We start from the raw sequence: 24,606 nt of genomic DNA on the forward strand, positions 1-24,606 counted from the left end.
CTCGACTTCTCTGTTGGAAATGTTCCATAATTTTTTAAAGTATCCTGTTTAAACTAAAGGGGATAAATAAGAGTACCCAGGAAAAGTAGACAGGGGAAAAAAAGATAAGGCAGTCCAGAACAGAACTGGAGGTAAAGTGGAGAGATTCCTTGAAAAATACAACTTAAAACTGACATGGAAGAAAACAGAATATCTAAATAGCCCTATAGCATTAAAGAGATAGACTCTGTCCTTTTAAAACTTCCCACAAACAAAATGGCAGTCCCAGAATGGTGAATGTTATTAAACATAAGGAAGAAAAAATACCAATAATACACAATGCTTTCAGAAAATAGAAGGGAACACCTTCTAGTTTGTTTTATGAGGCCAGCATCATCCTGACTGCAAAACCAGACAAAGACGTTAAAAAAAAGAAAATTTCAGAGCAGTATCTCCCATGCATGTAGAGAGATTAACAAATTATATACAGCAATTCATGCATTAAAAAAAAAAAAAGTACATCATGACCAAATGAAATTTGTCTCAGGAACACAATGTTGGTTTAAAATTTTTTTAAAAATCCATTAACATATCACATCAACAGAATAAAAGAGAAAAACTTCATTCCATCTCAACAGATGCAGAAAAGGCATTTCACCAAAATCAACACCAATTCATGAGAAAAACTCTAAGCAAAGTAGGAATACAGGGCAACTTTCTCAATCTAATAAAAGAGTATGCAAAGATGGAGTGGGGCAGGGAAAGTTTGCGGAATAAACTGGGAGGGAGAAGCCAAGATGCAGAAGTGCCTGGAGAGGGGGGGTCTCACTGAGAGCAGAGTGTTTTAAGGAGGAGGAACTGGTCTACCATATTTCATGTTGCTGAGGTTGAGAAAGTTGAGGACAGAGGCGCATCCACCCTCAGGTCACTGAGAGCCTTGAAGAGAGCAGAATCGCTCCAAGGCTCACTCTTTTACTTCCCATACTGTTCTTCGTGTAGCTTAGAATTATTTCACTCAAGAACAAAGCAAACCAGTCAACAAATTAAGATTAAGAAGTTCTAGAAAAATCCAAAGCTTGCTGAATTTTTCTTAGGCCTACTGACTGATTTTTGAACCTAAGACTCTAATATTTCCATTTAATACAATATAAATCCCAGTGTTAGAATAAAGCTGATACCAATGACTATATATTGAATGAATGAATGAATACACAGGTCAGACCCCATTGTTACTCCAGATTAGATATTCCTTCCTTCTTATAGTGAAAACCATTGAACCTGACCTGAATCCAACCCTGCTCTACCTCTGGGACCAGTCCTGACATTGGGAATGGATTTGAACACAAGAGTAAGCTCAAAAGGCTTTGATGTTATTGACAATCACACTGAAATTTCTGTTTCTCTTTTGCCATATCATGGAGTTATACAGGGGATGAACTGACTTAAATATGGCTTGTGAAAATTAACAACAATTAATTTCAGCAGAACCTGGAGAATACCCCAAAAGACAGTGCATCATCTTAAACAGAACAACTGAAACTTAGAAACAAAGAGAACCCTAGGTGCCTGTTGACCACACCGACTCAAACACCATAAAGCAGATAACAGAGAGTGGTGGCTTCGGGCAACCCACCAGGTCATAGGCTAGATAATATAAATTATAGGCAATGTTTTACAGTTGAGCTGCTTCTGAGGAGGTAACTTCACACAGCGTGCTTCAGGCTGAAGAGAGTGGGATTCGTTTATTAACTGATAGTGGCCGACCTCCCAGAGTAAACCAATTCAATGCAAATAACAATGGCAGCTATCACTTATTAAGAGTTATTACACCAGACACACATGTACTATCTCACTGAACCCACACAACAGCCCCACGAGGCAAGAATTACTGTTATCCCTATTTTAAATATGAGGAGAGTGGTGATTCAAAGCCATGAAATGACTTGTGCGGGGTGTCTCTCAGCAAGAAGGTGGCAGAATGCGGTTCAAAACTAGGTCATGCAACTCCTGGGTAACGCCTGACCTTGGACTTCAGTTACTCTAGGAGTCTCCATTTTGTCTCCTGGGCCTGAGTAGCTCAGGGCCTGGAGCTCTGCCTTGAGTTTCCTCTAGAACATTACATCCCATCCAAGGGAATCAGGATCCCACCCACACGCCCTCAACCACCTGCACCTTCTCATAAATGCACAATTTTGCTATAAAAGCTTAATCTTCATCAATTTGCCTGCACTCCCTAACTGTCCAAAATAAGTTGGCGTAAGTAAAAAACTGGAAGATAAATCTAGTCGAAGAAACACAGTAAGACAAAGAATTATACTCTAGGCAAAGAGCCAATTCACTCTGTGCCGTCTCTTTCTAATAAACATCGCAGCAATGACGGAAAGCAATGTCTGGGGAAAATAACATTCGACATAAACCAGGAAGACAAATACCTTTGACTATTAAAGCAGAACACAAATTTCTGCATTTGGTAGTATAAAGTTATTAACTCTTCTAGTGACACAGAGCCATTATAACTTGCCTTCCTTTTTAGGAATACTTCTTGCCAATGTCAGTTCAGCATAAATTTTCAAACCAATTGTGACAACAGATGCACTTACGTCTCTAAAAGAAAATCTTTACAGAGCTAGGAGGTGGCAGATGTCATCTGTACGGGCCCTACCAGGTTAATAACAGGAACAGGCAGCGGGAGTACCAGCGAATGTTTTAACCATTGCCTCTCTGGGAGGAAAAAGCCCAGAGTTGTAGCGTTTGCTGACATCCATGGTGTAAATACTCCCACCTTGGCTGGATTTCAAGCTCCTGGGGGGACTGTTGAACTCAGAGTTGGACAGAGATGTGCACAGGGGGCTCTTGGGAGCTGCTGTGAGTAGTATTTACTGGTTACGTACTATGTGCCAGGTATGTGCCAAATACTTCATCACCGTCCTCTTTGACCCTTGTAGCAGGTCTCAATGGGCGGGTGCTGCTTTATACCCATTTTACAGATGAGGGAAAACTAGGTTTTGAGAGGTTAAGTAACTAGTTAAAGGTCACATAGCTAGTACATGTTAAGAGTGGGCATTTGAGTCCTGGACAATCGGGTTCAGCAGCCCATGTTCTCAAACCTTCTTCCATCCCGCCGCTCTGTAAGTGGTTAAAGACGATGGTACCGTGATCATTCCCACCCCATTTTACAGATAATACACTGCTAAAGAGTAAAGGGTAAGCTTAAAGGGGTAACTGGCACTGGAGTGAAGGGCACTGGCCCACAATGGCTATGGAAGGGTCTTTCTCTTCCTGTTCCGGTAAATTTCACCTTGTCCTTCAAGACCTGCATCAGATGCTTCTTTAGTGGAGCCTTTCCCAAATGCCTGAGTTGTTACTCCCAAGATTATTTTTTTTCCCTCAAAAAAATTTTAATTTCTCCATTATAAAAAAAATCCATGCTCATTAAAGAATACAGAAAATGTCAAATAGAAAGAGAAGATTCTCTTGGGACCCCACTTCCTTCTCAAAGTATTTGATGCACATCTGTACTGCAGGATTCACGCCCCGACTCGATGACCATCGATTGTGCGTTTCGCCCCTGCCCAACTGTGAGCTCGTCCTGGGAAGATGGCCCGTGTTACCAACATTGGTAGCTATAATTGACCCCATCCCCACCCCACCTCCATCCCCAGCACAACACCAAACACACGGCAGTCCCTCCCCATCGTGCCCCACACTCCTCCCCACCATTAATCCAGACACTTTATTAGCTCTTCCAATTCATAAAAGGAAACACGGGGCTTTTCATGTTTATCGTCAAAACTGTCCTACTTTGAACCCAAATTGGTTCTCTTCATTTGTCTTGATCACGTTAACGACATTCTTGCATCCCTAGGTGGGAGGTGGGTGGCAGGCAATGGGGGCTGTTCTAGCAGCCATCGTTCCTTACCTGCATCCCTCTCATCTTCTGGAAGCGTGCAACGGTGTCGCTGATGGTGTACACACGCACGTGGCCCATGTGCAACTTGCCAGAAGGATAAGGGAACATGGACAGCACGTAGAACTTGGGTTTTGATTTCTGGGAAAGAATTGACAAAGGATGACAATGAGCATTTCTTAAGCATTTACTGGGGCCCTATATGCACATAAAACGTTGGTGCTGTACTCAAGGTCATAGTTTAACATTTTTAGAAGTTTCCTTTAAAAAAAAAAAAAAGGGCACCTGCATGGCTCAGTAGGTTAAAAAACTGCCTTCAGTTCAGGTCATGATCCCAGGGTCCTAGGATTGAGTCCTGCATCGGGCTCCCAGCTCGGCAGGGAGCCTGCTTCTCCCTCTGACCCTCCCTTGTCTCATGCTCTCTCTTCCACTCACTCTCTCTCTCAAGTAAATTTTTTAAAAATCTTAAAAAAAAAAAGCTACTCCTATAATATGAATTGACAAAAGTGTCAAAAACCAAAATTCAAAGCCCTGCTTTAAGCTGAAGAATATGCGCCTGGGTGGCTCAGTGGGTTAAAGCCTCTGCCTTCGGCTCAGGTCATGATCCCAGGGTCCTGGGATCGAGCCCCACATCAGGCTCTCTGCTCAGCAGGGAGCCTGCTTCCCTTCCTCTCTCTGCCTGCCTCTCTGCCTACTTGTGATCTTTGTCAAATAAATAAAATCTTTAAAAAAAAAACAACCTGTTTAAGCTGAAGAATGTCCAAAAGAATGCTAAACAACCTCAGAGTGCTAATCACCCATATATATTTTTAATGTGTTTTTCCCCCCCTTTTAAAAGCTTCTCTGTTAAGACGGTTTTCTATTTAGGTCTTAAAGAACTGTGTTTTTCTAAATGAAGCTCTAACACATAGATCCGTATAATTCAAGGACACGACAGTTGAATCACACAGATGTGACATCTCTAAGTCCCCTGGAGCTGCATTCAGACTTGGACTTAGCAGAAGGAGCGGGATCCACAGGCACCAGTCTGGGTGCTGGGCTTCTGTGCTGTACTGTTGATGGGGGAACAGAAGGGAACCAGAGGACACAGCAGAAGCTAACACTCCATAGCCCCTCCCCACCCATGGAATAGACATGACATTCCTCAGGCACTCCTGGCTGCCCTAAAGGAAAAACAAAGAGTTAACTTGTAAAGATCACAACCCTCTAAGACCTGAGTCTCCCTCTGTTGACAAGGAAGAAGCGTTCCTACCAATAGCCTAACTCCCAGAGACCATCACTTAGTTCCTAAAACCCTAACATTGCCCTCCCTACCGTAAAATTGAGGGAGCCTGAGGCAGGAGGAAATAGAAATAAAGTTGAATTTCTTCTAAACCTAACGCTCATCCACAAGGACAAGGACAAGGACCCGTGATAGGAGGAATGTGATATTCCACCAGGAAACTATCGGGTCCTGTCCCCGGGCTTTGATAAACCACCAAAGACACCAAAGACGTCTCAAGAGTTCTTTCTTGGTCATCGGCTCCGGACCTCACTCACATTCTAAAACTTTATCACTGTGAGCTTATCTTTCAACAGACAAAGTTGAAATGGGAAAGTAATGAGAAAATCGGAGCCAACGAGGCGAGAAGTTTGTTGTTTCCCAGGGGCGATCTACAGACAGCCTCACGCCAGGGTTAGAGAACCTTCCAGCTGCCAAAGACACAGATAGATGCATTACAAGAAACAGAAAAAATGGTACCCGCTTCCAAACGGAATGAACGCAGGGCAGGGAGTCCCTCCGGGGTGGCTGACTTTGGGTTTGTGCACCGCCCGAGGAAAGAAGGCTCCAAAGGAGTCACGGTAGTCATTTAACTGATTGCTAATTAGGGATCTGTGGTTCAAGGGCAAGGGCTGTGTTTCACCATCTCCCTCTCCCCGCCCCCCCACCTCCTCACTTCGTGAGTTAAATACCCAGCCCCACAGAGTACTTAGAGCCAAAGGGCATTTTTTTCCCCCAGCTACACAAATCCTGTCCAGGTGACAGGAGGGCTCCTCCTACCCAGGCTTACATCCTCTCATGCAGGGCTCTCTGAAGAAAAGAAGAGATAACTGCTGGTCTCTGAGGTCAGGACCTTCTGATATTAACACTCTTTCATTTATTTCTGCCTTGGTTTTCCTCTCTGCCCTTTTTCCCCTCCTGCGGTGCTGCTAGAGTTCCTTCAGGTTTTGCTTCCCCCAAAGTAATGGAAACAAACGCAAAACAGAATATTCATGGGGTGCCTGGGTGGCTCAGTGGGTTAAAGCCTCTGCCTTGGCTCAGGTCATGATCTCAGGGTCCTGGGATCGAGCCCCCGCATTGGGCTCTCTGCTCAGCAGGGAGCCTGCTTCCTCCTCTCTCCTTCTTTAGGTCTTAAAGAACTGCCTACTTGTGATCTCTGTCAAATAAATAAATAAAATCTTAAAAAAAAAAAAAAACAGAATATTCATGACCATTCCTTCGTGTATGGAGGGGGTGATATATTTTTTGCTAAGTATCTGCATGACTGATCATTGACATGGCCAATTACAATCAGGGGAGCAGAAGATACCAGAAGTCAGATTCTTTCCAAATCTCATTTGACTCCTTGCTTTAAACTTCCTTCAGCAAAGAAGTGAAACAAACCTTTAACAGGGCCACTAACATGTGGCAAAACAGACTAGAATGTTCTCTGCACTGCCCAACATCCAGAAATTACCAATGAGGGGTTAAGTGAAGTTGCCTAAAGGAAGAAAAGGGAGAAGGGAATACACAGGAGTCTGGAAAATACACAAACGGGAAAATCACTTAATGCTCAAGTAACAACTGCAGCTGATTTACATAAACGGATGGAAAGCATCCACTAGTGATCACACGTTTTAACTGGAAACTACAGACTCATAACCCTTGGAAAACCTCAGGAGACTGGCCCTGAGGTGTGGAGTCGGTGGTGACTCAGGACTTGCTGTCTTTAAGGAGGAAGTGACTTGTAAACTAGTTCTTGTAAACTAGTGCTTGTAAACTAGTCCCTCAAAGTAGGCACAAGACCTTACTCTGTCACTCCGTATAGAATCAGAAGCAAGCAAACTGTCTACTCTGCCTCAGCCTTACTCCTTCTCGTAAAGGACTGGGTCTATTGCCTTTTCTTGGGGCATTTTTTAGGGACGTGGAGAAATACCCATTACAGGGGTCTTAAGGATCTGGAAAAAAATCAATAAAATCCTTGATATAAACCATTTCTTGTTTTTCATTTTAAGTCTTTACATGAAGCCCATTTATTATAATCAATTTGTTTTCGTTAAGAGTAACAGATCTATTTTTTTTTATATCATGTTTATTTAACAACTGATCTTACTGCAAACATTTTCCACATACAGCTTCTTCATGACTCTCTTTCTGGTAGGTCTGTCCAACAGAGATTTAACGTATAGCACAACTGAGTGATTCTTTACACACTAACTAAGCCAAACTCCAAAACGGAGCTTACAGAAGATATACAGGAAAGCCCCGCTGGCCAAAGTCTTTAATATTCATGACTATTTTTGTTTATTGCAGAAAAGGTATTCTGCTTGCTTCATGTCCCTGCTTTTTGCTTTTCTGTGTGAATTAAGTTCATTTCCCTCCATGATAATGAAATGAGTTCTATCCTCTGTGGATGGCAAGAAGGAATTATGAGGGTTTATGGTAAAACTGAGCAGGAATCTGATTGAAGGGGAAATTTTCATAATTATATAAAAGTTTAAGAATGTAAGCCTTTGAAAGAAATTAAGATTGTAAGCGATGGGAAGACGATGGTTTTTATAAGTGGGACCTATTATTTTTCCCAGCTTCTGACGTCAGGAGAAAGATAACTCTTGCCTCTTTATAGATCACGTTCCAAAGCTGTCACAGAACTTAGAGGGGACAGACAGAGGGAGCCTGGAGCCCTAGTTCTGGCCCCAGCCTTGCCACCAGTTGTGGGACCTTGGACAAATTCCTGCCTTTCTGAGCTCAGAATCTATAAATCAAAGGTGAGCAACAGAAGGTCCCAGGCACGCATCCCCATAAATAACCAAACCTCCCTCTGAGCCTCTGTTTTCTTACTCCCCCCCATATCCCCAGGGTTGTTTCAGGATTAAATGAGGTAATATAGGGAAGATAGTACCGACATATAGTAAAATGCTCTTTAAATGGAACTTCGTTCAGTAATGATGATTAAGGGGGTGCCTGGGTGGATCAGTGGGTTAAGTGTCTGCCTTTGGCTCAGGTCATGATCTCAGGGTCCTAGGATCAAGCCCTGCATCGGGCTCTCTGCTCCTCGGGGAGTCTGCTTCCCCCCCGCCAACCTCTCTCTGCCTGCCTCTCTGCCTACTTGTGATCTATCTCTCTCTCTCTCTGTGTCAAATAAATAAATAAATCTTTTTAAAAAATGATGATTAAGGTGATCATGGCAAGACATTCAACTCCTGGAAACTCATCTAGGTGGACCTTAAATAGATCTAATACCAGAGTGAGGTCAATGATAAAGGCTTCAAAGTCCACGGACATCTAGTTGTCTCCTTGGTTCCTGACAAAGATACTCCACACGTTCATCCTCCTGGATCTTTTATTGACGTAACATTTCGGTTTGTAAAATGTGTTCAGCCACATTTTCTCATCCAATTTTCAAAACAATTCTGTGAGATAAACAACGCGAAGAATCTGAGGATCAAAGAGGTTACGGGACGTGGTCGCGAGCACACTGCAGTCTTGAGGCCGAGCCCACCCTATGGCCCTGGTTCCTGACTGGACATACAGAATCTTCTCCACCTCACGGTTCCCCAGAACAGACCTGAGAGGCTGTTCCCAGGAGATCGCCCTCGATACCCCTCCAGCTACTTCCCTAATTACTGATACACTATTTATGTTGATCCATTTAATTTTCTAAAAGAATTTACTACGTATTTATTTATTTATTTAGAGTGTGCATGTGCTGGGGGAGGGGCAGGGGGAGAGAAAGAATCCCAAGCAGACTACACTGCACACAAAGCCCAACGTGGGGTTCGCTCTCACAACCCGAGATCACGATCTGAGCCAAAACCAAGAGCCAGAGGCCCAGCTGACTGAGCCATCCAGGTGCCCCTTGATCCGTTTAATTGTTTTAAAAAACCATATACTTAAGAAGAACGAGATGCCACAAAAATCAGTAAGCTGTAACTTTAAGATGTGTAGAAGCTACTAACTTATAATCTAAACCAAAAAGACAAAGGAACAGAAGAAAAGCAACTTTGACTCTCCTCGTTCATAATGAAACTGCTCCCTAGTTTGTTTCCAAAATGCATTCGGCTACCTGAGTCTGGTCAGGTTCACATGAAGGCTCTTCACGCCCTGCGTCAGGCTCTCATGGTACAATCGCGCATCCTATTCCAGCCACCCTTTCTATCATTCCATTTGTGATCCATCACACCTCTCTCAAGACCAGATTGTCTCCCTAACCCATTCCCAAAAACATCCTCTTCACTTTAACACAAACAACTTTCCCAGCATTCTTCAGTGATCAATCTCACAGAAGGAATGAGTCTGAAAAGAGCAAGAAGTGGGAGATGGGAAATGCCCGAGTCTAGGGAAAGGCGGTCTCTTGCAGTTATGTTAACTCAACTGCTTGCCTTTGGCCTCATCTCTTCGATTAACTGTAGAAGGTCTGTATTATTTGGCAACTATTACAAAGGGAGGATAGAATTTAAGAGTAAACTATCTTCTAGTGCTTGGCTCTGATCAGAGTCAACATTTCATATAACGAATCACATCTCCCATTTGTTACTTTGACCAACATCAAGAAGTTAGGGCTACCACACCCAAGACCAATCCCTGACAGGCTGGACTCCTAGAGAAGGAGCCAGCATCCAATATGGTGCCTCATGGAAACTGGGTACAACCAAATACTGAAGATAATTCTAAGTAGAGAGCTAAGCTGATGCATCCCAAGCAGAAGCCAATAGTTCACTAACTCACACAACTGCCACTGCAAGGCTGGCTCCCAGGCCCAGATCACACAAGGGAAGGGCTGGTACTTCCCAAACCATGATGCTGAGGTGGCAGAACCAGGTTTGAGACCAAGGTCTATGCCAGGGAAGAGGCAGGTGTTTCTCAGAATATGCAGATTCAAAGTTCCACAGGTGAGGGGTCCATGTGCCACTCCTGGAGCTTTACATGTGACCCCGCCAGATCCCTGTGTGCTGCCCTACCATGCCATGGACCAGGAAGGACCCCACCCCCGGCCAGATGAGTCCTGATGACTCTCCCCAGTAAATGCTGTTCCAGAACGCCCAGTGGGGTAAAACCCTTCTAACCACTATCCTTGTCTGATCTCATGTACCGCTCAAAAACATCCTAGGAAGCACTAGTATTAGCACTGTCCATAATAGGTAACAAAACTGAAGCACATAGTCAATCATTCAGTTCAAGGTCACATACTTAATAACTTATTTGAACTTGGGAAATCTGACCCCAGAGTCCAAGTCCTTATCCCCTCTTCTCTACCCTCTCAAAACTCCTCAGAATACTCACATCAGCTTCTGAAATTTTGGAGGCCTGTTCTTTTATTCGGTGATGCCACCATTTCTCGACTTCCTTTCTTGTCTGCAGTGTGTACTCTTTCGTCCACTCTCCAGTGGCGCTGTATATACCTCTGGTGCATCCCAGAATAACTCTCCTTCCCCTGCTGACGATTCCTGGCTGACCTTCTAGCTGGCTTTTCAGAAAAGAGACGTAAAAGCCCAGTCTCCGCCAAGCAGAAGCCATTCTGCAGAAGGTGGGGAGATCCTGAAAAAGAGGACAGAAAGCACACACGTAGGAGCTGCCCGGGACCCTCTCATGTGAGTTTGTTCTCCCGTTTAGTCTAGTGTTCCCTGAACATGCACCTGCTTTCTTCTTATCCTTCTCATGACTTCCTTCCCTGAAAACTACACCACAGAACTTCAGCTGAGCTAAGCACACACTCTTTAATGGAAAATATAAAGGCACCCAGTGTTTCCAAATGCCAAAGACACAAAACTCCCACAGGAACAAGGGGAGACTACCAGCTGGGCCAGCCCCTGCCACAGGCTCCCGGTCTCCTTCCCCCATACGCCCGGCCCAGGGTCTGTCTAGCCAGCTTCCTGCCCCATCATCCAGGCTGCAGAGGAGCTCCAAGCACATGCTGGCCTGTCCCGAGGCTCAACTGTCAGAAGGCATCTAAACACCTGAGAATGTAAATGGATTCCACCTCTCTGGGGAGCAATGTGGTAACAAGGTGTCTACACCCAAATGGGGATCCCCAAGACTCAGAGGGACACAGCATAAAGTGTACGCAGGGCTACAATATTGATTTAAAAAAAGGAAATTTTCAATTTTTAATGTTTATGGCCCCTGCTCCTGGGCTCCCTGGGAAGCTATACTTTAACATTTTACCAAAATCAAAATGATTCCGCAAAACCTACAAGTATGGGCTGCACACTGCCCATCTGCTGCATTTATGAAATAACCAAAAAGGAGCATTCCAAACAAAGATTATTAAAAAAAAAAAAAAAAAAGGAGAAAACTTCACTTGTTCCCATAAGATTAAAGGCATACAGCCCTGCATAAACTAGAAGTTTAAGGACTGCAACTTTCTGAAATGTCCTTTGTCTAATGATATGTAACTTTTTATGTAAAAAAAAAAAAAAATACAATCCTACACCAAATGTTCCTTTGCTGGAGCTTATATAACCCTACACCAAATGTTCCTTCACAGAGCACTCTCTTCTTTGTGAAGACTGTGTACCCCAGCAGCTATCCTAACTTGGCCTTGAATAAAACTCACTTTCTTTTAGAAATTCTAAAAGGTTCGTTCAATGTACCTCGACAATATACTACAGAACTTCTTGATGCATCAGACCTGTTCCCTTCCTTTACTTTCCAGGCCCTGCTCTTGGACATTCCACCACCAAAGCCCTGATCCCTGGCTTCTTCCTGACAACAGATACAGCCATTTTATTAGAGAACTATGACTATTCCAGCAATGTGAAAGGTGTGGCTCATGTCTTGTATTTAGAATCAACTTGGCCCTTTTCTTCCTTAGCTCTGGCTCATCTAGTTCCTGGCCTAGAGGCTTGGAATCTTGTCTTTTCTTCCACATCTTTCCAAAGCATCAATCCCCACTACTTCACTCCTCTTTAAATAGTCAGTCCTGACCTCACCCTCACTTGGGGCTCAAGTTTAGGTTTTCTGAGAATGATGGAGGCAGCGACATGTGGTTAGAATGGGACAAGCCTGAGAACTGGACCTGAAATGACAATCATATATGGGCAGAGAAACGTATGGGAAGAGTAGGAGACAGGCAAATAAAGAGAACACAAGAAAGAAGCACATGAGGGCATCTGTGTGCCCAAAAGAAAATGCGCAAGAATGGATTAGGGAAAGTGCATCTTAAAGAAAACAAATTTTTAACAAAAAATACAATCTTGGCTTTTGCAAAGACTAATTCCGGGTCGCCTGCATGGCTCAGCTCGTGATCTCAGGGTCCTGGGATCCAGGCCCGCATCAGGCTCTCAGCAGGGAGACTGCTTCCCCCTTTCTCTCTGCCTGCTTGTGATCTCTCTGTGTTAAATAACTAAAGTCTTTAAAAAAAAAAAAAAAAAAAAGGCTAATTCCTTGGGGGACTTCAGGCAAATCTTATCGGGAACCTCATCTTCCTTCTAGGATGAGGTGGTAAATCCACGTGATCTCTGAGGGGTTTCGAACTTTAATGCAGTGGCAAGGATCTCTGGGCCACAGAGATGCACTGGACGGCCTTTAACTGAGTCCAAACCCCCCAGCCCAGGGAAGCAAAGATCCAGGGATGAACAGGGGCAAAGGAGCAGTAGGAAGGGAACTTGAATACAAAACTACGTGTACATGTGAATTCTTCTGGGACTGGAAAAGGTCCAGAGCTACAGTCAGGGTCTTTGGCTCCACGAGTCTGAAGACCCGGATCTCAGAGACTTCCAGGTCAGAAACTGCAGGGTTCCGGGTACCAGCGAACTCAGCCCTCACCTTGCCCTCCTGCCTCCAGCAAGTCGGAACCTCCCGATCCGGGGACAGAGGTCTCCACTCCAGAAGCCTCTCATCCCGTTGAGCCCCGGGCTGGGGTTTACCTGCTCACAGGCTCCGGCCTGCGGCTCCTCATGCCAATGTTTCCACTTTTAGGCGAACACTGCCAGGACAGTCACTATGGGCGCCGCCATGTTGGCAGAACAACAACTTTATCGGTAGCGGCTGGCGCAGACACAGACAGGCGGGGGCGGAGCCGAGGAAAGCGGAGCGCTGCCGGGGACGGACTCCCGGCAGTCTGTGGGGCGGAGGCAGCTGCGTGACGGCCTCGGGCTCCGCCCCCATGCCCAGGCACCGCCTCCCGGCCTCGAGCCCCGCCCTTCGGCCCAGTTCTCTGCCCTGTCTCTGGCTTCACCAAAAACCAGAAACCTGGGGGTCACGTTATTCCAGGTGCAGCAGACCTGTGAGAGACATCAGTTTAGTGGCTCCAGAATTCACTAGATGGCAGGTAGAGTAAAGAGCACTGGGGGAGTCTTGATGCCTGGATTTGAATCACAGCTTAGCTACAACTGCCTCCCGGATGTGGGTAGGTCTTTTGACCTCTTATTCCTTAACGATGGTTCAGGATCTTCTTCCATCATATTCCGTGATTTTATAGCCCTGGGAAGGGAATTATCCGGCCATGACTGGGGGTAAAGTGTACTTTTCTCACCTGAAGATGGGCTGGGGTCAGGAAAGCAGGATTCCCTACCAACCATTTCATTGAGAAGCTTATGGACCCCCAACCCAACGTCTCCCTTTCTCCCCACTAGTGTTTCTTGCTACACATGAACGAGTCAATGAATGAATTATAAAGGACCAGTGGTGTTAAGTATGATTTTCAAAAAGGTAAAGCCCATTGAAAGGAGATTTTGAAGAACTCATATATGTGGGCAATCAGGAATACTGAAATGAATTTGGTAATTGTGCAAAACTGGTTGATATCTTATAGGACAAGAAAAAGTAATGTTTGAGAACCATCTTTTTCTACAGGGCTGAAATCAATTGTATCTCTATCAAACAAAATTCAGCCCATTACCATCCATATTTTACATTTTAACTTCTTTTTTCACTTACGCTTTTGCAGAGCTGGACAGCAGGGGACAAGCAAAGGTGTGCACTCCTGGAGAGCCGGGGTGGCTCAGTCAGCTAAGTGTCTGCCTTTGGCTCAGGCCATGATCCGGGTGTCCTGGGATCAAGCCCCACATCAGGCTCCCTGCTCAGCTGACGCTCCCCTTGCTTGTGCTCTCTCTCTGTCAAATAAATAAATAAAATCTTTAAAAAAAAAAAAGTGCATACTCCTCTAACACTAGATAATCACCAGACCAACCCTCCACCCAAGGGACACACAGGAATCTTTTCTGCCCATTTCCAAGTCTTTAACAAAGTTTCCTGAAAGTTCAAAATCTAAATACTTTGCTCTTCAAAAGGTGGTCTCCAGGCTAGCATCAGCCTCTCCCCAGAACTTGCTCGAAATGTCAAATCTCAAGTCACACCCAAATTGGCTGAATCAAAATCTGCATTTTAACCAGATCCCCGGAGAAATTTTTAGGCACACTGAGGTTTGAGACTCACTGTCTTCGAGTATGAGCTGTAGAAAGGATCTTGAGAACACTCTAGACCAGCCTGCTCATTTTACAGGTGAACAAACTGAGGTCCTACAGAACTGACTGTCTAGCTCAAGATCATAAGCAGGTTGGTAGAAGATTTGCAATTCACCACTGGACCTCTAGCCTGCTAGAATAGTGCCCTTCCCAAATTGCAGAATGGATGGTCATTAGGAGCTTGGACAACGTCCACTGCAATCCTCACACTTCAAAGATTAGGACACTGAGACCCAGAGATTGGATACAGCTTGCCTAAAGTCATAAACAGCCAGTTGATGGCAAAGCCAGGATTCCAATCCAGGTCTTTTGATCTCTCCACCCCTGACACTAGATACTTAATTTAAACTGACACCATGGAAGCCTTGACTCTCACATTAACATGCCACACTTAAAGTAATTTAGCCTTCAGGTACATCATGTTTTATCCATATATAACTAGAGCGCCCTTTCTCTAATTTATCCAAAATACTAAATTCTAAGTAGCCTCCACCCTTATTTTGGTTCAAAATCTCTCTTTCCTCTTAAGAATTAAAGTTAACATTGACATTTCTAGGAGATTATTTCAAACAGAATCTTTCTAAAAGTCATTTGCTTTACTGGAAAGTTGCTATTTTTACATCAAAGAAGACAGTAGCATGAAAGCAAATCCCTTTTGTTCTTAAAGAGCTTGCTGCAAAGATGCATTATTGAATGAAAGAGACAAGTTGCTGGGCCATGTAGGAAGTTACCCCACTTTTTATTTTTTAAAAAGGTAAGGAAACAGATGAAATACATTTGTTAGTATATGCGTGGAAAAAAATCTAGAAAAATATGTCCCTGACTATTTCCTGAGATGATCTCTAGGGACAGGGTGGGCCTACTTTGTTTTTATGACAGCTTTTGTGTTCCTTTTGTTTTTTCTATTAGCTTGTGTGGGAGACTGAATAATGCCCCCCAGAGATATCTAAGTCCTAATCCCTGCATCCTTGGAATGGGACCTTATATGGCAAGAAACTTTGCAGAAGTGATTAAATTAGGAATCTTTCCATAAGATTACCCTGGATTATGCTGGTGGGCCCCATATACCATCACATGTGTCCTTCTAAGAGGGAGGCAGAGGGAACTTTGAGACAGCAGAAGAGGCAACATGATCCCTTGAAACAAGATACCACCGTGCTCATCTAGAAGATGAAGGACCACAAGCAGAGGAATGCAAGACGTACAGCTCTGGAAGATGAAAAAGACAAGAATGTCGGTTCTCCCCTAGGGTTCAGCAACTCCCCTTCTAGAGAGATAACCCGAAGAGCTGAAAGCAGGATCTTAAAGAGTTATCTGCACGCCCGTGGTCACAGAGGCATTGTTCACAATGGCCAAAAGGTGAAAGCACCCCAGTGTCCACTGAGTGATGAATGGATGAAGTAAAACATGATAGATACCTACAACGGAATAGGATTCAGCTTTGAAAAGGAAGCTATGTCTGGCTCATGCTACAGCATGGATGGGCCTTGAGGACATTTAATTTGCCTAAAAGGCACAGAATGTCAGTTTGGGAAGATGAAAAGGTCCCAGAGGGGTGGATGGTGGGAGTTGTTGCCTAAGAACATGAAAGTATTTAATGCTACGGAGTTAAACACTTACAGATGGTTCAAATGGTACATTTTATGAATATTTTACTACAATTAAAAAAGAGAGAGAGAGAAGAAAACAGACCCTCTCCTAGGACCTCCAGAGGGAGTGCTTCCTGGTTGACCAATCAGTTTGGACCCAGTGAAACTGATGTTCCAGCCACCAAGTTTTGGTGTTTTTGTCACCACAGTTGTAGGAAGTGTCATGGTTCAGCTTCCATGACTTTGTAGGCAGAAAAAAGTCAAGCAAGATTTTTTTTTCTTTTTATTTTTTTTAAAAGATTTTATTTATTTCTTTATTTAACAGAGAAAGAGAGAACAGGCACAAGCAGGGGGAACAGCAGGCAGACCAGGCAGAAGGAGAAGCAGGTTCCTCGCTGAGTGAGGAGCCCAATGCAAGACTCAATCCTAGGACCCTAGGATCATGATCTGAGCCAAAGGAAACCACTTAACCAAATGAGCCACCTAGGTGTCCCTAGATTTTTCTTTAAATAAAGAGATGAAGCCCATCACCATGTCTTTGGTTTCAATCAGGACAGCTTCGTTTCTCTACCCTCTGTTTATTTCCTTACCTCTCCCACCTGGCTCTACATTCGCTTTGTCTGATACAAAAGCGTGCGTGTCAGCAATTTCCAGAATGAGGAGTCTCCATTTCTTTGACCATTTCTTCCCTGCCATGTAAAAACAAGACTACTCCTCTATCTTACCTCATGAGGTAAGGTAGATTTAATAGACCTGACCTAGAAGTGCAGGAGTCATAAATAATTCCAGCTTGACATTTATTTCCATGCTTTTGTGACCTTTCCAAAAATAAGTCACTGGGACAGCCATGTAAATTCTTCCCTGAGCATATCACATCTCAGGTATTGATTCAGGTCTTCTGGGAACGGCTTTCAGTCGTCCAGTATGGAGATGAACGTGAACCCCAAGATTCTTGCTACTATATGGATTGTTTTTCAATAAAAAATGCCGCAGCCTTGATAATCCAATCACGTAAGATGTAGACATACTTATTACCTATGCTTCCCAATGCTCCTGTTCTTCCCTCTTTCCAGATCAAAGCTCCTGGACTTCCCTTGAGTAAACCACTCCTTTACCCCAATTCTCCATTTCTTTGACCATTTCTTCCCTGCCATGTAAAAACAAGACTACTCCTCTATCTTACCTCATGAGGTAAGGTAGATTTACTAGACCTAGACCTAGGACTTAGATATCTCTGGGGGGCATTATTCAGTCTCCCACACAAGCCATTTAGCCATATGGCCTTGACCCCTCATCTCCCAGGTCTGAGGTCTGACTGAATCCAATCTGTCTGTTCTATCCCCTGACCATGGAGATAGTCCAGGCAGACACTTGACTTACGCCAGAAGCCTGAGCCTTATGCTGGGAACGTTAGAACCAGGATTCTCTTTCCTGGTTGCTAGTTGCTGCCTCAACCATTTCAGGTCCCATTAGGAGAGTCTACTAAGACTAGATGCAGGAGAAGGAGTGGGTCCTGGAGCCACAGAAGGATCTGCCAGATCAAGCCCTGCCTGAAGCTAGATCACTTTTCAATTTCCCATACACAGGAGCCAGGGAGGCCCCTTAGTTGTTCAAGCTAGTTCAACTGGGGTTTTCCATTTATCACAACAAAAGGTATCCTGCTATACCCGCCTACACAACTGACAGGGACGACGCCCTTCTCCCTCCCTCCACATGGAATCCATCTTCAGCTTTTGTTACCTATGCTGTCAAGTAGCTTTCCCCAGCCCCCCACTCTTGCTGGGAACCTAATACAACTCCCCACCCAAGTTGAGGCTCTCCTCCCCTCTCAGCTGTACTGTTGCAATAGCCTCCTTACCCCATCCTAGTCATCGATCTGCCACTGTAGACAGTACACAGTGGGTGCTCAGTATATGTCTTTTAAATGCAATCTTTTAAAATTGTCAACTTCACAGATTCCATATTTGTGAATTCACCTACTCTTGGAAATTGATGCATAACTCCAAAATCAATACTCATGGCACTTTCATAGTCATTCACAGACATACACGGGGGAAAGAAAAAATGTGAGTGCCCCTCTCCTCCATCCCATGCATGTTCCCAGCTGAGGCTGAACAAGGTGACACTCCATTTCCTTGTTTTGGCTCTTATGCTATCAACAGGATCTTTTCCCCCAGGATATTACATGCCATTAAAAATATATATTTTTGTACTTTTTGCTAGTGAGTTCAGGGTTAAAAACAGCTCTGAAGAAAAGTGCAGAGATGCGGGCTCGTGTTCCCAAACACAAGGAAGCTGCGATGTGTCTTATGGAGAAGGTATGTGTGTTAGATGACCTTCATTCAGGCATGAGTTACAGGGCTCTGGGCTACAAATTCAATGTTAATGAATTGGTAATATATATTAAATAAGGTGTCTTTAGGCAAAAACCCACAGACCAGAAATGGATCAGCTGACAAAAACTATATGACCAGAGGTTTTCAGTTTTTTCCCTAGGAGCCACGCTTCAGTCTTCACTAATGTAGGGTTTGGGAGACTTTATAGAACACAATTACCGTGAATAACGTGAAATGACTGAATGTGGAAAGCAAATAGAAGTGATCCAGACTTTCTGACATCGTAGTCATCAAGAGCACGTGCTCTGGGCAGAGGCAGCCTGGCTTCAAAGCTCAGCTCTACCACTCTCAAGATGAATGACTGTGGACAAGTTCCTCAGCCTCCCTGAGCCTCAGTTGCTCTGTCTCTAAAATGAGGATTATTGTGCCCACTTATTAGGTTGCTAATAAAAAATTTTAAAAGTGAAAAATTTTAAGCGACCTTATTATGTAAAAAGTGTTTTGCCAAGTTCCAGACAGAGCAAACACTCAATCCAAGGTACCTCTTGCTTTTGCCATTGTTATTGAATTTATAGAGCTGGTCTACACACACTGCTAAGTGGTTGGCAAGTGCCAAGACTGTAGGAGAAAGAAAGAGATCTCCTGTCTAGTACTGACCCCGTTCAGGCCAGGAGGGGGTGGCATGGAATGTGCATCGGAGATACTCCCACCAGAGCGCAAGCTCCTTGAGGGCAGGAACTGAATCTTGCACACACCCTCAGGAGGGAGGAAGATCCAGGTAAGATCACAGTTTAGTCAGTTGCCAGCTGCGTGACTTTGAATTTGGACAGATCACCTACCTTGTTTCTCTTACCTCCAACAATAATGGTGTCTTCCTTGCCGAGATGGTGTCACTGTTAAGTACAACGACCCATGTACAATGCCTCCTATAGTGTCTGTCACGTGGACCTTTTGGTAAGTGTTGGATTTCTGTCCCTGCAGAGGACAGCTGTCTTCTTTGATTATATCTCAACTCATTTACTGACCCCTCAGATCCCTCTCCTCGGCTCTAATTTCCCACTTCTCCTTATTATATCTAGAGCTGAGCCTAAATCCTCCCCACTACAAAACCCCGTCACAATGGTCCCTATATTTATTACAAATGTCCCCCTCACCATTTTAACTAGTGTCATGGATAATTATTTCTTTAACAGTTCTTGCTGAGCTAAAAATCAAACCTAGCATTGATGGGCCAAAAGGCTCACAATAACCTTTTCAGAGCCAGTATCCAGAGAGTATCAGAGTATCAGTAACTGGGAAAATGAGAGTAGACACCTTTCTGAAAGTTGCAATCTTGACCTTGAAGGGTCTGGAGTAAAGTCATTATTTTCCTGGGGGCCTGATACTTTATTTTAAGGTTTTTTTTTAACTTGACAGAGAGAGAGAGAGAGTGAGAGAGATCACAAGTAGACAGAGGGGCAGGCAGAGAGAGAGGGGGAAGGAGGCCCCCCATTGAGCAGAGAGCCTGATACAGGGCTCGATCCCAGGACCCAGAGATCATGACCTGAGCCGAAGGCAGAGGCTTAAGCCACTGAGCCACCCCCGCGCCCTGGGTGCCTGATATTTTAAAGTGTCCATTTTTGTTATCCCTTCCAGGGTACAAAGTCTGCTAAAAGTGACCTCTTTTGTTGATTTTTTAAAATTCCTCCTCCCAAAAATAACTTGTATTTCTCGAGTGTTTATGCGAAACCCCATTTGGAGTGATTCACACCACAATTATACTTGGACACAGAAACAGACCTTGGGATTAAGCTTTTAATCTGTTCATTACAGGAGAAAAAATTTTTTTCTATTGCTGCAAATCTTCTTAGGCATTGTGATTGCTTCTAGAAAAGGATAATCCTATTTGAAGAAATACTGAATGTATAAAACAGTACAGATGGTTCCCGACATACAATGGTTCTTCTTATGATATTTTGACTTTATAATGGTGAAAAAGTGATACGCATTCGGGAGAAACTATACTTTGAATTTTGAATTTTGGCCTTTTCCCAGGCTAGTGCTATGTGGTCTGATCCTCCTCTCATGATGCCAGGCTAGGGCAGTGAGCTGTGTGATCTCTAGGGTGAACGATAAATACACTTACAACCGTTCTGTTTTTCCAGGCAGTATTCAATACATTATGTGAGATATTCAGCACTATATCATCAAGTAGTCTTGGGTTTGGATGATTTTGCCCAGCTGTAGGCCAATGTAAGTGTTCTGGGCATGTTTAAATTAGGTCAGCCTAAACTGTGATGTTTGGTAGGTTAAGTGTATTACATGCATTTTTTTTACACTATTTTCAACAACATGTGACGGGTGTATTGAGACATAACCCCAGAGTAAGTCAAGGAAGATCTGTATTGAGTTAAATACCTGACTACATTCAGAATTTGTTATCGCTGGTCTAAGAGTGGGCTACAGGTAACGTGTATTTATTTGCAAATGTGTAGAAATGTATCTTGGCCATCTTTTGGTGATATCTATAACTTTAATAAGTAAATGTCAGTAAGATCTTACAGTTCTTCACCTCTGCCATTAATTTGGCCTTTAGTCACCATCTTTTGGTATCTCTATATTCTTGCAGAATTAAGTAGCTCTTGAATTTATGTGCATATGTCTTCTCCCAAGTAGACAATAACTAAGTCAGTGGTCATACTTCTCTGATCCTTGACCAGCAGTATAGTGTTTTATATAGAAAACACAAGTTGTATGTTGCTCTCTAAGATCTAGCTTAGTGTTTTGCAGCCCAAGTTATTCAGCAGACAAATAGAGACAGCATAGTCCTCAGTTTCCTACTCTGCCCAATTTATGGGGGTGTACAGATCATGTACGTAGAGAATTAACAAGTGTTGGGTACCTGAAGGGAGCTTGGGAAGTGATGGGTTGATATTAATGGTAACAGTAATATAACTGCCCCTCATTGTCCTGCAGTGGCTAGAATGGCTTGCAGTGGCTTTCCAGTGGCTGATGACAAACACACCTTAAGTAGAGAAGGAGGTGCTAAGCATATCTATATTTTTCCTATTAGTCACCTTTCAGACCAATCAGAATATGCATCTGAGAGGGTGGTTGGGTTATGGACATTGGGGAGGGTATGTGCTATGGTGAGTGCTGGGAAGTGTGTAAGCCTGACGTTTCACAGACCTGTACCCTTGCAGCTAATAATACATTATATGTATTTAAAAAATATAAAAAATTTAAAATTTAAATTAAAAAAATATGCATCTAAGAAGCACCTGGAGTCCCTTCTTTCCCTTCTTTCTAGTTTCTTCTCTCCTCCCTCTTCATTCTCCATAGTCTTTTTTACCTTTCATCACCCTCCCCCTGCCCATAGAGTTTCTAAATCTCAAAGCCAAACCACCTTTCTCTTCCTAATATCATAGCAGAACTTCATGGTCATCTGCTGAATGACCTCTCTCCTACCAGTGTGCAAAATAAGAGGAATAAAGGGAGATGAGGGCCTGAAAATTCTGGTCAGTCAAACAATAATAACAAAATCACCATGATCATAAGCATCGGCATCACACATCAGTGTCATCATCAGCATCTACCATCACCACCACCATGACCATAATCCATCAGAATCAGCATCATCATCATCACCCAACACCATCAGCATCACCATCGTCATCACCATCACCATCAGCATCAGCATCACTATCACCCATCACCCTCAGCATCACCATCAACAACACCATCACCATCAGCATCACCATCATCATCATCACCCATCACCATCACCATCAACATCACCATCATCATCACCATCATCATCACCATCAACAACACCATCACCATCACCATCAGCATCATCACCCATCACCATCACCATCAGCATCACCATCAGCATCACCATCAACAACACCATCACCATCACCATCAGCATCATCACCCATTACCATCAGCATCAGCATCATCATCATCATCATCCATCATTACCACCATCAATGTCAGCAGCAGCAGCAGCAGTATCCAAATTCTCTACCTGGAGCCCAGGGTGAAAGGAGGGTAGGGGGAAAGAAAGAAAGAGAAGCTGAACTGAGTTCAAGTGCTTGACAAGAGAAAGAGAAGGAAGAGGGGAAAAGAGAAGGAAGAGGGGAAGGAACAGAAGGAGAAGCAGAAGATCAGAAGGAGAAAGAGCAGGAGAAGACTGAGAAGGAGGATGAGGAGAAGAATGTAGAAAAGGAAGAGGGAGTGGTGGGATGAGGCAGGCCATGAGATATTGTCCCTGGCCCTCAGCCCCGGGTAGGGAAATACCATTCTCTTGTGCACAAAGGGTTGAAAAGAGAGGATGACCACCAAGGTGTAGTCTCTCACTGGACCTTTCTGTAGCTATTTACATCTGGATCACCCGGGCCCCAGAAAGAGGAGGAGAATCCTAGGAGCCCTCAGCTACAAGCCCCTTATTATAGGCCTAGTACTGCGTACCAAGCTGGGTGACAGAAAGCAAGCTGTTTTACCTCTCTAATCCCTGCACTCTTCACTTGTTGAGGGGCCAGACATGGTACCTACCTCATAGACGTATTGTAAGGCTTAAATGAGAGAATGCATGTGAAGCAGTTGGCACAGCCCCTGGTGCAATGTAATGGCATCCCTTAGTACTGTATGTGGGGTCCTCCCCTCCCAGAAGCTCAGGGTTGGGCAGGAAGACAATCTGGGTAGTGGGTGTCAATCCAATAAAGGTATAGGATGCTTAGTGCTGATAAACTGCAAAGAGATATGTATATATTCAATACTTTTCTCCTAGTTCAGTCCCCACATCATCTATAAGGTATGAGACAGGATTAGTTGAACCTCTGCTTCTCAAAGGCATGTGCCCAGGAGTCACCCAGGGATCAGAAAGTCTAGGGTGGGCCTGAGATTCTGCATTTCTAACAGGCTCCCAGGAGATGCTGATGCTGCCAGCCCAAGGCCTGCCCTGTGAGTAGCAAAGAGCTCATAGCTCTGGTGTCACAGAGTCCATTTTAACATCAAAGTGATGGAGGAGTAAAGACAAGATACATGGCCACTGACATGCTTCCCAATACTTATCCTGTTACACTTGGGAGCAGAAGCCCATCTGAATGAGTGGGAAGCTTGGATAACAAAACCTTAATAAGAAAAGGAAGGGAAGGAGGAGAGGAGGGAGAAAACAAGGAGAGAAAGAAGGGAGAGGGGAGGGAGTGAGGAAAGAAGAAAAACGGAATGGAAAATTACTTCAAAGGCCATACAGTAAAAGACAAGTTAATAGAATTTTGCTAAATCGAAATTGGTCCTATTGGACTTACTTATAAATACATTCAAATTATTTGAAATCAGCCAACTGTTCATCAAATGGAGGTTGCCAAAGTGCTTGGGAAAGATGTTTTTTAAGAGTGTTAACATCTCTCTACCTGAGTCTTGCTTACCCATTAAATTTGCTTAGCAGATCCAAAGGCAAAGACTGATCCCTATCAAAATAACCAAATTTCCTTCTGAATGAAACTAACCATACATGAACAAATCAATTTAACCCATCAAACAACATCTGAACATCTCGTATGTACTAAGCACCATCTTTGGTCCTGCAGATAAAAAGAAAAAAGACACTAAATGCCCATTCTCAGGAGCTCAGGGCTAATGGCGGAGACAGACAATTGAAACTCCCTCCCCCATAATCTATGGCGGTGGTAAGAATGGGGACTGTGGAACACAGAGGAGGGACACATCTTCAGGCTGAAGAAAAAGGAGAGCACAGGGGTAGAGAGAGATCAGGAAAGGCATCCTGGAGGAAGTTCTTTGAGTGCTGTCCTCCTGGGTAATTGTCAAACAATCTTCTGGATGTCCATTCTTCATGTCCCCAGAACTACATCTAGGAAGATGGTTAGATGCAGGGCCAGAAAAGCAGTCTCTGAAGTCCTTTGGCCTCCATGGTCTGGAAGAGCTGGCTAGGAGGTCTTCTGCTCCTTGGGTCTTTTACCACCTCCTACCTCTCATGGCCAGTAGGGGGCAGGGCCACCAACCCTGAGCAAAAAGAAGTCTCTAAGAATTGCACTGAAATTATACTAATATATTCATTAGCATCTCATTAGCATCTTTTGGTGGCAGAAAAGCCGTAAATAATTCATTGGTTCTGCTCTAGAATATCTAATGGAGTGGTCCAAAC

General features: G+C 43.9%; 1 protein-coding gene across 3 annotated transcripts in view; it reads right to left on the bottom strand.

Moving 5' to 3' along the window:
• Positions 1-13,089, bottom strand: part of LARS2 (leucyl-tRNA synthetase 2, mitochondrial) — a 155,515-nt gene extending 142,426 nt beyond the window's left edge. For 2 of the 3 annotated variants that reach the window (XM_044253744.1, XM_044253742.1), the window contains exons 1-3: positions 12,995-13,089; positions 10,410-10,664; positions 3,899-4,027 (exon numbers count right to left, since the gene is read on the bottom strand). In XM_044253744.1, coding sequence (XP_044109679.1) covers positions 3,899-4,027; positions 10,410-10,643 — 363 coding nt within the window. In that variant the 5' untranslated portion in view covers positions 10,644-10,664; positions 12,995-13,089. Of the gene's footprint in view, positions 1-3,898; positions 4,028-10,409; positions 10,665-12,893 lie in introns of all 3 variants that reach the window. The other variant, XM_044253743.1, reaches the window with a different exon arrangement.
• Positions 13,090-24,606: the final 11,517 nt, after the last annotated feature.

This window comes from Neovison vison, chromosome 6 (assembly GCF_020171115.1).
Source record: "Neovison vison isolate M4711 chromosome 6, ASM_NN_V1, whole genome shotgun sequence".
In the NCBI taxonomy this organism is placed as follows: domain Eukaryota; kingdom Metazoa; phylum Chordata; class Mammalia; order Carnivora; family Mustelidae; genus Neogale; species Neogale vison.